General features: G+C 47.0%; 1 protein-coding gene across 3 annotated transcripts in view; it reads right to left on the bottom strand.

The window, feature by feature from the left end:
• nrp2a (neuropilin 2a) overlaps positions 1-14,023 on the bottom strand; it is a 60,241-nt gene extending 46,218 nt beyond the window's left edge. For all 3 annotated transcript variants that reach the window (XM_061716102.1, XM_061716101.1, XM_061716103.1), the window contains exons 1-2: positions 13,260-14,023; positions 4,940-5,114 (exon numbers count right to left, since the gene is read on the bottom strand). In XM_061716102.1, the coding sequence (XP_061572086.1) occupies positions 4,940-5,114; positions 13,260-13,335 (251 nt within the window). In that variant the 5' untranslated portion in view covers positions 13,336-14,023. The remainder of the gene's footprint in view (positions 1-4,939; positions 5,115-13,259) is intronic.
• Between the last annotated feature and the right edge of the window lie 384 nt (positions 14,024-14,407).

Genomic DNA, 14,407 nt, shown 5'->3' on the forward strand with positions numbered 1-14,407 from the left:
CGCACTCCGACACATTCCAGGACATTGCACACAAAAAACTTGCAGGACACATTAGTATTATACAGTAGACACACACATGAGTAGACACCCCCCCACCATTCAGACCCAGTTTCCATTAAGGCTTGTTTTGAATCAAACTCCGCCTTTCTGTCTGACACCATCCATTCCCCTCGCACAGCTCTCTGTCTGTCTGGCAGTCTGTCTGGGTCTGCGTGACTGCCCTCCCCACCCCGTGTTCAGGAAGACATAATAAGGCGGCGGCTTCGCCCTCCCTCGTTTCCCCCTTCAGGGACTAGCAGGAGCGGAGGGAGCGGGGTTAAAGAAACTAAAAACCCTCCAGGGGCAGTAATTCTGCTCCGGCACAGACATGCCTCCCCCCCCCCTGCTCTCATATATCACTCCGCCCCTGCGTCAAAGCAACTAATTGCCTTTCACACCTCTGCTGTTTGCTAGCGACCAGAAAGGTTTCCTGTCGGCAGCAGCTAAACACGAGTGCAGCATCCACACACCGAATACAGATTCAGCGGCCTCTTAACTAGCACTTTTAGTCCTTTTAGGCCTATCGCTCATAATCAATGCCACGATCCACAATGTTGCTACCCTCTCCCTTTTTTCCAACTCATCAGAGGGGATAAACGCTAAATACATACCTAAAAGAGATATTATGTTTCATTTAGTTTAGTCTATCCTACATAAATGCATGAAGCATTCACTGGAAACTTTAAAATGACACACAGGATGATCTTAAATGTGTTCAGGGTGTGTTATGGTTGTCTGATTCATTTTGTTTATGCTAATAAAAGAGCAACAGCTGTTATTGAATATCGGCAAACCAAACTTGGCTGTACTGGAGACACTTGGGGCTTTCAGCTGAGAGGATTTTCTTCTCTGCTGCTTTGTGTGTGTGTGTGTTGTCTTCCCCCTGTTTTCTCAATCTTGGATAACAGAAACCCGCAAAATCCCAATCTGGTAAACAACGAAGAGCCGTCTGTCACTTTTTTCATCTCCCCGTTGATGATTCACAGAAGCTGAAGCAGAAATTAAGCAAGGCGGAGGCTGCGGGGTCGACACACACGGAGATATGCGCATATCTACAAGCGCACACACATCCACTCCTCCCACTCTCAAAGAGCGCTCTAATAAACCATAAGTGCCTCTGAAATATTAACTAGATGCTGCGAGCAGAATCCCAGCAGATCCTCGGGGCCTGCCATCTTCAATCTACCCACAAAACAAATAACACTTCTCTTCCTCATCTCTTCATGCCTCGCTACCCTCCCTCCCTGCTGTCGATCACCGATTCATACTTACAGATGACCGGGGCAAAACCGCCGACCGCAGACCGTCTAGCTCGGCCCCGGAACCTTCTCGGCCGGCATCGATCTGAAACATCAGACTGTGACTGCCGTCTGAGCTGCAGCCGTGACCCCTGCTGCCCTCGAGCGGAAGGTATATGAATACATTGCCGGTAGCTTATCTTTCGATGCCTGCAGCTGCAGTATCTGCTGCACGCCGACGGCCGCGATCTTGTCCTTAATTTAGGCCGAGCGCCAGATATCGACAGATCAGATCCCCGACAACTCCCTTTAGTCTTGACCTCGGCGAACTCATCCGTCTCTCCTCTCACCCCGGAGCCACCTGCTCATCTTCCTCTACCTCCGTCCTTCTGGCGACTGTTGATCATTTATGGATTTCCCATTACAAGCGCGATACACTCGTCGATCCCACACCTCTTACTCATACCCTTGAGTATGAGTAAGAGGCTGATATCACAGAAAACACGCACACTGAGCAGGGCAAGAGGATTTAACGCTCTGTGTGTGTGTGTGTGTGTGTGTGTATGTATGTGTGTGTGTGTGTGTGTGTGTGTACAGTCCTGCAGGTCTCTGTGTGAAGTTATGAAGTTATATCATAAAATCTTCCCACCTCGGGCTGAGTTCAATAACAAATAACCAAATAAAAGCGAGAAAATAAAACCCTCAGAGATGGAAGTGATGGATCTTTCTAAATGTGTATGTGTGTGTGTGTGTGTGTGACTATTTCAAAGTTTAATTTGAGCGTGTAAAATTAAAACGGATCCTCCTTGGGCCGGAGGAGAGGGAGGATGGGGGAAACAAAACAGCGGGGGGGGAAAGAAATGGATCGAGAAAAATTGAGATGAAGCAAAAAGGAGCCAACAGAAGCAAAGAGAGAAGTGGAGAATCACCTCCACCTTGAGCATCTCTTCCTCCCTTCCTCAGCAACTCCTGCTATATCACTAGGTTGCATCCTGGGGCTTGCTGATGGCAGATTGCATTAGAGATATGGGCCTGATATTTCATCTAGCCTTTATTACATTTAGTTCACATCAATCGGCTGGCAGCCTGGAGGTAAGAGCTATTTGGCACATGGCCGGACTCCCCCTGAAATGAAATCCTGAATTAAAGTGCCACCTCAGACATGGAGCTCCTGCGCGCCGCGGCTGCCGATTTGATTGCTGCAGCAGAGCCGCGGTTTGGCTGCGTCTGAGAGCGCACCGCTTGAACCCATCGAGGGGAAAATCACCAGCTGGCCAGCGATATTAACCAGAGTTCAGAACCCATTCCTGGGCTGACCGAGCACTTTTCCTGCTTTTATGAGGGCCTAAAGTGCCCAGGGAGGGGGCATGATGGCTGATGAGCACTTTTACACTGACAGGTTGCATTCCTAATTGCGTCCGTGCAGGGCTTTCAGAGTGTGCCCACCTGAAACATATGTTCATATGCCATCTTTATGACCGTGTTATCATATACAGGTTTTTATTTCTTCCACAATCAGCACAGAGCTTCACGTTTTGCAGGTTATACGCAGCTCTGGCTTGCTCTCTCCAATTCCAGCTGTCAGGTGGATTTTCATCCCTGACAGGGATGCTGAATGCATCATTTCTGCTCTCTACCTCACCTGTGATTTCATGGAGGTTTCTGTGAAAACCAGTCTAATCTCACAACATGCAATAGCTGTACTGGGCTTGGATCAATCAGTCCAAAAACCCAAAACACAAGTTAGAGAGAGGAAAAAAAGCCTTTTTCCACTTTTTTGCAGCTATTTCAGCACCTCAAAGGGAAATGCTTCTCCCATGAAATGCAGGATATTAGCGTTGGACTTCATGCGTGCATAAATGTCGCTGTGATCCCCGGCTTATCAGACGGTTAGATGAATAAATGGATGGAGGGAAGAGTTATTCTTACAAACTAACATGCTTGCAGAGTTACTCACACATAGATGCCCACCCACGCTGAATGGCTTTCCCTCATGCACACACTCACACATGAAGGATGAAGGGAACCTGAGTGGGAGTGTGTGTCAGAAGGCAGGCAGAGGCTTCCGTGCCTCCAGGCCAGTTTGGAAAAAAAAAAAAGAGAAACCATCCCAATAAAACTGTCTGCAGAGAGGCATTTCAGTCCTCCCTCAGTCATCTCCTGCCCTGGCAGCCTTGGGCTGTGAGGAACTGCTCGACACACTGCTTATCAACAGCTGAACCGCTCCACTCGCGGCCGTACAGCAGCAAGTCCACTGCGGCGCTGGTGTTAAAGCCGGGCAACGTGTTGCAAAAGAGATAATTATGCACCATTTTTTTTTTGTTCTGCCTTTGACAAAAAGCCGAAAGACAAAGCGGAGACATCAAAATAACATTTCTAGTTCAGTTGTGACACAACTGTGTGAAAAGAACTGACAATCATGCCAAAACCCCTTTCACCAAAGCAGCCGCTGATGCGCTCAGGAAAAGTACTTTTTTATTTTTTTATCAGCCTCCAGTCCGCTTCGCCAGTGAAGAATGCAACAACATCCATGTGGGTTTATTACTTTTTGATTTACAGAGAAAAAAAGAGACTTGAGTCAAGAAAGAATACATAAAAAAAAGAGCGACCCGCTCAGATAAATCTTGCATGTGTCCATGTTGCAGACTAAATCGACTCGGAAAGGTTGAGATGTGAAATGTTTCCCCCTGAACTGCTCTTGTAAAACGGGATTAAACAATGGAGACCTCTCCCTCCTTCCTCTGAGGTCAACAGAAGACCATATGATTCAGATTATTCATGTCTCTGAGAAAGGAAACTGACCAACGCGGTTATATTCAGATAAACAGCTGGCTCTCATTGCCTGATTCTACTTCTTCAGCCCCTTCCTTTTCATCCTCACCTCCCCCTGAAAATCCACCACCATCCCGCTCTTTCATCCTGGTTTTTTTCGTCTTCTTTTCCCACAACCCCGCAAGCCCAAATATACACGGCTTCCAAATGTTGCGTGGCATTTGATTATCTGATGGCGGAGGATTGAAGCTTTAGAGTCTAGATGATGCAAGATAGATTCAAAAATGGATTTTTCTCTGAACCTTTCCAGATATAAACCTAACAGAACAAAGATGTTGTCAGACGTACAATGTATTGTTCGGCCTCCGTAATCAGATTAGCCTTAAAAAGAGCACACATTCATATTATTTAGCTATTTCAACCTTTTTCTCCGCTTTATCTTCTGCCATGACCCGTTTCGCTTGTTTGTGTGAAACAGAATGAGAAACCCTAGGATGTGGGAACTGAAACGAGCATCATTTCCTCTTCTATAAACTATTAAGATTCACACTTGCAGCTGCTGTGCCCTTGAGCGAGGAATTTAACCTGTTAATCGACCCGGAGAGGCCTTCAAAAGGCAAACACTAAAAATGCATCGGCCGTGCTTGGCAGCATCCACGGCGACAAAGCAAATAAAAATAAAAACGACAGCCGTCGTGCTCCTCCGGAAAGCTTACGATGCCTTTTACAATCGACCTGTTGTGGTCAAAATGTGGAAAAAATGTTTTAACAGCTTGGGATGGAGCCAAACCCCCATCAGCGAGTTATAACCGCATGAGCCCGCTTTAAAAGGATATGACTTACTTGAGACTAATGAAAACACAAATGAACGAGACGTTACTCTGACGTACTTGCAGTCGAGCCTCTCGATCTCGAAGTGGGGGTTGAAGTTGAGCACGATGCGCTGGGACTCGGGCGCCGTGATGATCCAGTGGCAGTTCTGATGAGGGGGGTACTCCATGGGGTAACCAGGGGAGGTGATGTAACCGGCCTTGCTGGCATCGTAGAAGCCTCCACAATCCGATGCTGTGGCGAAGAAGCAGAAGGTAATGTGTTATAACAAAATATGGAAATTTAGAGGCAGAATGCACACTCCCAGGAGCCACGGCTCACAGGGCCCTGCTTCATTTACCTTGTTCCACTATATGAAGTTGTGATGAGCAACAAATGAACAGTAAAACAAAGAAAGCAATTTAGGCCGCCTGTGAGGAGGAAATTGGAAAAACCTCTCCATTGTGGATTCTCGATGTGAGCGGGACCACACGGGTAAGCTATTAAAACAATAAAAGATCATCATTGTGCATTTGCACACATGCGCACGCGGGGAGAAAACATGGCGCCTTTTCCACCCTCCTCCACACCCAGGCTCTTATCTCTCCGCCTCTCCGTTGGGAACGTTCCTCCAAGTGTAATTGTTGCTCCGGCAAGCCAATCTGCAAACATTAGGACACATTCCCCCGATCCTATCGCGCTCTCCCAGGAACAATAGCCTGCCAATACTGTCGCTCTGCCGGCTCAAACAGGAAGTGACATGCAGACGGCCTGTCTAGCGGGGTTCTGGGGCGGGGGGTCACCCCAACTATCTAATAAAAAGCTAATAGTGCAACAAAGGCGCTATTCTCTGCTCACACCCCACTCTCTGACGTTACGTTATCTCCCTCAAACACACTAAACACATAAAGTCACATGCATATACAAAAGGGACATGCAGAAAGGGTGTCCTGCACATGCACGGCATTGTGCAGCAGCTTTTATTGCACTTTATGGTAATAGATTTTGTCATGTTCTCCATGACAACAGCAGGGGTGGATTAGCTCTCAACAGCAGTGTGCATGATTGCATATGTGTGTGTGTGTGTGTTTTAATGAACTTTATATTGAACTGTTAGAGTGACAAATGCCTCCACGGTGTCGTAGGTGGTGTTCGATGGTCAGATATAGACAAATATTATACACAGGAATAAAGGCACCCTACATAATGTTAGACTTAACCACTCGAGTTTCTTCTTCTTGACATAAATGGGTTGATATTTCTGCCTGCGACTTTCAAATTTTTGTAAAAGCTTCAATAGAGGAAGTGGAAAGAAAAGGCACCCAACACTTGAAGCGTAATAGACCCTTCAAGTGTTGACATTTCCAGCACCTATTGTGCTTAAAAGGCACACTTAAGATTCTTTGACATTTGATAGAGCGGCGATGGTGTCCCGATGCCGCTGCTCGAGAGGAGCAACGCCCACGCTCGCGCATCACCAGCACACGCCGCCGCCGGTGATTTGGTGCGGGTGCGTGACTTCAGTCGCCCACAGATGCATGACACACACACACACACACACACACACACACACATGCGTGAGTTCGAAACGCAAACAGGATCCATGCATTAACTCGCATCCCACACATGTACACTTCTCTGAGGGCCTGTCAATCACGACGGCCTGCAGAGGTGGAGGAAAAAAAAAAAAGCACGCTGAAAATGTTCAAAAAGATGCTAGAGATGGCAAAGAATGAGTGAGACAGACAGAAAAAGCCGCACACACAGAGAGAGACATCTCTTTATCTGCTATGACTGTGCAGACAGACAGTCATTGTCGAGAAGCCCACGGAGGGAACGGTGTGCACGAGGCTATCGGCGCGCAGAGCCTCCGCAGATTAAGCCCTTTGGGGAGAAATCCTGCAGCCTCAACATTTTTTTCCCTGAGCTGCCCATTCAGTGGCCTCTAAGGAGGATGAAGAGGAAGCAGTGGAAGGTAGAGGAGAGAGGGAGCGTGCAGAAAAAGGGATTACTGTGAGAAGGGGGGGAAAAATGGGAGAGGAAGGGAGGGAGGATGAAAGGGAGATGGACCGAAAAGGAGGAGAGGCGGATAAAAGACGGATTGAGGCAGAAGGAGAGGGGGGGTAGATTGATCGGAATGGGAGGAGGCGGATGGAGGTGGTTTACTGGGTTGATATTCGGCGGGCGGGTGTGAGCTTATAGGTGGGGGGGAGAGAGAGAGAGAAAGAGAGAGGGAGAGGATGGATGAGTGGCAAGCGTGCAGGGAAAAAAGGTGATGAGGAGGGAGAAATACAGAGGGTGAGGAAGGTAGAGAGGAGGATGCGGCGTGTGAGCAGAGAGCCTGACGAGCCTCATTAAGACATGCCTGCGATCCGGCAGCTCCCTGCAGACACTGACCCCACCGGGGGAACCTCTGTCAGTCAGCGTGCACACACACCGGCGCGGGCAGAAGGTGTGCTTGATCCAACAACCACTCCTCGTTTCTTTTAGCACCAAAAGTTTGCAGTGCATGCATGTTTGTGTTTTTATAAATCTTAAGATGAATGTTTTGGTGGGAACAGAACTTGTGGTGTCGGATGAAACCTCCCAGATCCTCATGAGATGCTACACTTCTGCACACACACACTATGTGGGCACCAAAACACTTCCACACAGCTCTCTGTGTGCTGAATTGAAGGACTTGTTTGCAGAAGCATCCATTTTTCAACATCCAGTAGAAATACCTTTTATGTGCAGCTACGCAAACTATTTTCAGGTTGTATCAAAGAAATAAGCAACTCCGCTGTCTAAAAGTGCATGTGCACCATTTCAACTCGCTCCCAATCAGCTTTAAAGCCCAAGACGTCTTTGCAGCTGTGGGTTTTTATCGTCATTATCGGAGGAAAATGTGCACATGTCTGCAGAGCTGCCGTCCTGCGACGCGTATGCAAGTCCGTGCTCTCGTTTCTATTAGCGGCTTTATCAGGGAAGCGCGACGTCGCGCTCTGGGATAAGCTGGCACGTGGGAGGAGAAGCGCTGATAAACGCCTCCATCGTTCCCAGCGTCTCTTGCCCGGCCCCTTCGCCAGCCCACCACCACCTTAATTAAAAAGTGCTATCACTCTGACCGAGGGGGGGTGAAGGGAGAGTGGGCTTTTAATGCCAGCCATTCCACATTGGACTGAAGAGAAGGAGATGGAGAGGATGACAAAAGCTAAACCCTTTACTATATGGGGGAAGTGTGGGAGCATTACAGCAGTGGGTGTGAACCTCCAACCATATCTGTTTAAGTATTATTAAGAAGATTTTAAAGCCAGTAATCTTATTAGCAATCTACATCTGTTGCATGGCCTTGTGAAGAAGGTTGCTGGTGGGTTTTTTTTCTTCTTTTTTTAATTTTCAGGGCACCTTTGGGCCACCTGGACAAAAAAAGCAAAGCAAAAACAGAAACAAGCTAAATTTAGTTTTGACTTCAAAACGGAGCAGATGAGTTTAATCTTCCCTTCTTTGTAGTCTGACGGAGGAACTATTAGGCTTTAATCAAAAGATCCAAACCGTGCCCACTTTCTTTTTCTTCTCCCGTCTGAAATATGGCTGCAGGACAGCACGAGGATGCAGTTTAAAACGTGACGAGAAACTATAAAATTGATGGCTGGAATGAGCAGAGAGTGTGCCGTTACTCGTGAATGAAACATGTTATACATTTCATGATAAAAAATCTAATGGAAATACTACATTTCAGCAAAAGTCAGCTCTGGAATGCATCATGCCGAAAAAAGTACTTTTCTGTTCAACAGAGCTAAATATCTTTAAAGAGGATCTTTTAAGAATGAACAAAAGCCACATCTAAAGCAGATAAAATCCCCAAATCCTCTTTTCCTCCCCGTGTCTCCTCTTTCTTGCTCCCTCTCAACTCCTCCTACTCTAACAGGATAAGTGCCACATGCTAATCAGCTAATGCACAGTGCTGGCTACGGTGATCAATGGTTCAATGGATCAATCGGGGTAAACAGATGGCTGCCGGTCCCTGCAGGAGCGGTAATGGTGTCAGGCTGATCCTGAACGCTACCTGACTGCCGTATCACGTCTCCTTGTCCCTCGATGCACCCCCTCATCCCCGTGCAACAGCGTCAAACCTGCACCGCTAAAGCACTTTTCTCAAAAGCTTTCTCCATCTCGGATGGAAATGGGAAAGCTGTGAAGACCTGAGCTTTGCTGCAGGATTCCTGGTGATTAGTTGCCACCTTCTACCCCCCACCGTGCACAGTCAGAGTGGTTACATGCACATCTAAATCAAGCTATTGGTGACAATCTTGAATTTTGAATTTCCCTCGGGATTAATAAAGTAGCTATCCATCTATCTATCTGTCTATCTATTTGTCTATCTATCTGTCTATCTAACGATTAAACTGGAGCTCTTCATGTTCAGTCAGAAAATTATGCAGGAACAGACTGAATTGGAACTATTTTGAGTAAAAACTGCAGATCTCATAGTGCGGTTATCTCTTTCATCAGATCCTCTTTTCAAAACGAATCTTTTCTGCCAAAAAAAAAACTCACATAGTCCGGTTCCATGCACATCTAAATCAAGCTATTGGGGACAATCTTGAATTTTGAATTTCCCTCGGGATTAATAAAGTATCTATCCATCTATCTATCTGTCTATCTATCTGTGGATTAAACTGGAGCTCTTCATGTTCAGTCAGAAAAGTACGCAGGAACAGACTGAATTGGAACTATTTTGAGTAAAAACTGCAGATCTCATAGTGCGGTTATCTCTTTCATCAGATCCTCTTTTCAAAACAAATCATTTCTGCTAAAAAAAATAACTCACATAGTCCGGTTCCATGCACATCTAAATCAAGCTATTGCCAACAATCTAGCTAAGAATTAAACTGGAGTTTCAGAGTAATCTGAGTAAACATGCACGAGAAGACAATCGAGTGAGGTGCATTCGACACCACAACACTAAGTGGCGCCATACACACTTTCGCTTTGGCGTTCTTCCGGTACGATTAGTAAACAAGCGTGAAGGAGGACAACAACATGCAGCAGCTCTGTAAATGTCGTACATGATAAACTGATCATGTTGCAGGTAAGATGCAACAAAGTCTCCCTCTTCTTCTTCTGCTACCGTGACTGTTATTATACCCGCTCCTGCGGCTCGTCACTTCCAGAAGGGGGAGTCCCGGGGGAGTCGCTAGCTCGGCTAAGCGTGGGTTGGTATACATGCTGGAATAACTCAGATTAGGATGCATGATGTGGCACTAAAAGCTCGATCTCAAGAACTTCAGTTCGGTTTGACTACAACCCGGCTAAGGTGTGTACGTGGCTTTTAAAACTCCGATATCGGTTGGATTAAGGAAACAATTCGAATTTCTTTTAGTGCATGTAAACGTACTGAGTTACAGTTTTCACAAAAGCTTTTTCTTTTTTTTTTTAAACTAAACTGTTCCCTCTTCAACACCTTTCCTCTTGAGGATGCCAACACCCCCGAGCTCCTGTCTAAACCCGTCCCTGAATGCCACTTAAGACCCCAGTGCGGCTAATGCGACCGACTTAAAGAGCGAGCTTTGTTTTATTTATGTGGGGTCTTGTCTTTAATTCCAGCCCAAGTGCGGTAGGTCTGCTGCAGGAGCTTTGCGCGAGCCCGGGACTCCCTCCGTACCTGGCTGGTATCGAACGGACAGCTCAGTTTGTCTTCGGCTATGAATACTAATAGGTGACCTTGTTTTGGCAGCTGATACCTCTGAGGCTGGTGGATTAAAACGCGGAGGAAACGCAAAGAATTGAACGGCGGATAGTCTGGGAGATGACAGAAGGCAAACAGGGAGGAGGAGAGAGAGAAAGAGGGAGGGAGGTAAAACAGCAATCAAGCTGATAATTAATTCAGGAGCCAAAACTTGGTGCGGAAATAATTAAATAAATAGAAATATAACTCTGGAAGGGGATGATACCATAGAGGATGCACAGCCACCCACTCAATAAACATGCAAATGAGCTGCTTAATAGCTTGAATATTAATGCATGCGGGAGGGAGTAATTAATGTACATGTCAGCGAGCCAAACTGTTGTGATTACAGTACAAGTGAAAGTTATATTTTTTACCGAGCACCCAAATATCCACCAAATGTTTGATCTGAAACATGTTTAATGAAATCTTTGCCGTGGACGTATCGCGTTTCTGGAGCCCAGACCAGCACTTTGGAAAGTTTTTGGATGTGACTCCTGTGTGCCTAACTTCCACGAACGTGTGGTTTTGTACTTCACCTCTTTTATCTCCACCCTCCCCGTCGCGCTCCAGCTGTGATTTTACCCCACATTAGCCGTGTCGCCCAAAATGAAGCCGCCTCGTAACCCTTAAAGCGATCCGTTACCTCCATCTACTGCCTTTTTAACTCCGTGACCCCTGCGAGCTTTGATGTTGCCCTTTTCCTCTCACAATCCCCCCGATCTCCTCTCCAAGTCCTCCTCTCCCTTGTTGGTTTGGTGTTGTGGCCTGGTGGATGGCATGCCCACTTTTCCCTGCTTTGTGTAGCCTTGCCTCTTCATCTCTGCGGCCACTGTCTCCCCCATCCCCTCGGCACGCTCTCTTCCCATCTCCGTTCTGCTCTCCGTCAGTCCAGCGTCCCTCTGGCAGCCCTGTGTAATGTGGCTCTGGAGGGGGAGCACATGCGGTGCAGCGTCTTGGCAGGAGAGGGAGAGGGAGTGTGGGGATCCAGCTTCTTGCTTTGCCTCATGACTGCCAAGAGGCGCACATCTGTCTCTGATCAGCGAGCACACAGGCAGCCAAGACACACAGAATCAGCGATATGGTTGGGGTGACTGTCCTATTTAAAACAAGTAGCCTAAAAACAGAGGATGAGCCCATAGGAAGTGAGGAGACATGGTTGCACTTAAACGAACGCCAGTGGGTGGTGTCGTAAAGCCTCAGCAGTCATCAGGAGATCATAAACAGCTCCTCACTCCACCTACTCTCCGGGAAAAGGAACTACAGCACTCCAACTTAACCTAAATAGCACTGAAACTCATTTTACAATCCGTAAATGATGGATGTCAGGAAGAATCTGTTAATAAATCGAAATACAAACACATAAACTATTGTTTTTACTTATTCTTGCGTAAAGCCAGCGCATAAAACTCCTCCACCATGAGGAGTTCATCATGCAAACTCCAGCAAAACTGTTTACAGCCCGCTGTTTATTAAAGCAGAAGAGGCAAGGGTGAGTAAGAGCAGGTCATGTGTCAACACTTCTCTGCAGTGTTCATCCCAGACCGCATCCTTTCCCACCACCGCTCCAATCATCCTCCTATATATGCTAATGCGCTGAAACAGCACCATTATTGGATCGTTTATATGCGCGTAACCGAAAAGTCACATTTAATTAGACTTTTTAATCGACTCGCCAGCTGTTTCGTGGCTACGGCTTGCTCTCCCAGAATAAGAGGATTCGTGAGGCTTTCCAGTAAAGGGAAGCCCGCTTAAGCGGCTGCTGCGCGTTGCCGTCTGGCTGCAGGAGGAGCGCAGGAGACGGGGAGACGGGGAGAGGAGGAGCGGAGGAGCCGCCGCCTGGAGCTGCTACCGGGCACTTCTCGGTTTCACTCAGCACAGTGAAGCTCGGAGGCTCCAGGATCTGCTGAAAGAGAGACTCCCGGGAGGGTTGACGCAAACAGCGGCCGCATGAGTCAAACCCGAAAATGACAGTGTCGCTTTTACGCACGGCTCCGTGGATACTGGGAGCCTGGAACTGTGAAATAACGGGTCGCGGCTCAGTCCACGCACACAAATCAACGTTCAACAGTATGTGAGGAGCATTTTAATCACGGTATCGGCTTGTATATCACCACTGAGAATCATCCAGCCAAACCAACATTTCAAATGTCTTATACTATCTGTAACATGGGCTATTTCATGGCTTCAGTTCGGGTGGGACTGTTAACAGTCTCAGATTTTTCTATTTGATGATTCTATCAAAGTTCTTCCGTTTAAACAAGCCCAACTTCCTTTAGTCACTAACTAAAAGTCCCGGGTTTTGGTTTGATGGAACAAACGTGTTTAATTATAAACGAAAAGCCCCTGTGTATACAACTTTCTTTTTTTTAATTGCCTCCCATCTTTACCAAATTATGGGAAATAGGACTGCCAAGCATGAGGACCGTGAATCCAACCTACTCCGGGCTGCGTGAATTACACAATATCATGTCATGCCTTTTCCAATGTCCTATAAACTAAAACCAAAAACACCAAAATCCATGGAAAATACGTTTAAATTTGTATTTTAAAGGCTTACAAGGCTCCTTTGAGTGTAATTTGTGGGTACATTTGCGCTTTTTTGGGATGAGAACATAGTTTTTATTCCATTTGGCATGTTTTGATTAAGACAAGCATGCGTGCGTCAGTGTTAAGCAACTGAAACTCACCCTCTTCTCCTTTAACTCTCAACGCCAGATGACACATTACCATTAAAAATCCAATAAACGATGACACAAAATCCATCTTGGATGATGTAAAAAAAAAAAAAAAGAAGAGAAAATTAAGAGCTTTGAGTGTCTTGTGTGTCCACCGTGCGAGATATAGACGCAAATGTTCCTGGGGAAAAAAGAAGAAGATCCACCCTTGTTCAGGACCAGAAAAACCGCTGGCAGCAGTTGGAACTACTGTGATAAAAATCCCACCACGTTAATCAAACCATCAGTGTGGAACCTGTAAGTATGTCATAGAGGAAAGTCAGAAAAATCTGTCCTTTCGCGTCTGTCCATTTAGATGAGGGATGCCAGTGAACCTCATCCAAAAGAATAGCGAGCCAACAAACTCCTTGAGCAGCGTGCGTCTTGGAGCTGGAGGAGGATCTGCGCTCCGGAGCGGCGGACCAGCAGCTCCGGGTGCGTCAAGTTCCCACGGAGGCTCCTGTCCCCCGTCAAGCTCCCTCTCTCCTGGATCCCTCGCGTATTTTTGCGCACACGAGGGTTGCTTCTCCGGCTTTCCAGAAAACCTCAACCCGACTGTCAGAAACAGCTTAAAAAAAAAAAAAAAAAAGAGAGGCACAAAAGGAAGTGGATAATAAATACAAGTGGAGGAAAGGAGCGTTCGTGGCAGCTCCTGCGGCACGGCTGCTCTCTCCGCTCTGTGCTGCTCTGCTCCGACACCAGCGTGCGTCCTGCGTTTACGCGCCGTGTGTAGAGTGCATATGTGCGTGAGTGATCGCTCTTTTGAGCCGACCAGCTATCGCGTTACAGTCACGGCGCCTGGACTCCGCCCCCTCCTCTCGGGAGAGAGAGAGAGAAGGAGAGAGAGAAAGAGAGAGAAGATACACGCGCCCAACACTCTCTCCCTCAAACACACTGGCAGCCCTTCCTGCAAAGATGCCACAGATATGAACTCTTCCACAGATAAGGTCGAGATAAAGCACATTGTCATGGTAAACCGGGGAGCGCAGCTTCTCCTGGGGGCTATTTGGAAGACGGGGGAATAAAATAAAACAGAAAATAGCACAGAAACAGTGAGAAAAGGGAGGAGAGCCCCACTAAGGAGGGGGGTGGTCACACAGCAAACAGGCACATGGCCGTCA

The sequence above is a fragment of the Cololabis saira genome, chromosome 24, assembly GCF_033807715.1.
Source record: "Cololabis saira isolate AMF1-May2022 chromosome 24, fColSai1.1, whole genome shotgun sequence".
Lineage (NCBI taxonomy): Eukaryota > Metazoa > Chordata > Actinopteri > Beloniformes > Belonidae > Cololabis > Cololabis saira.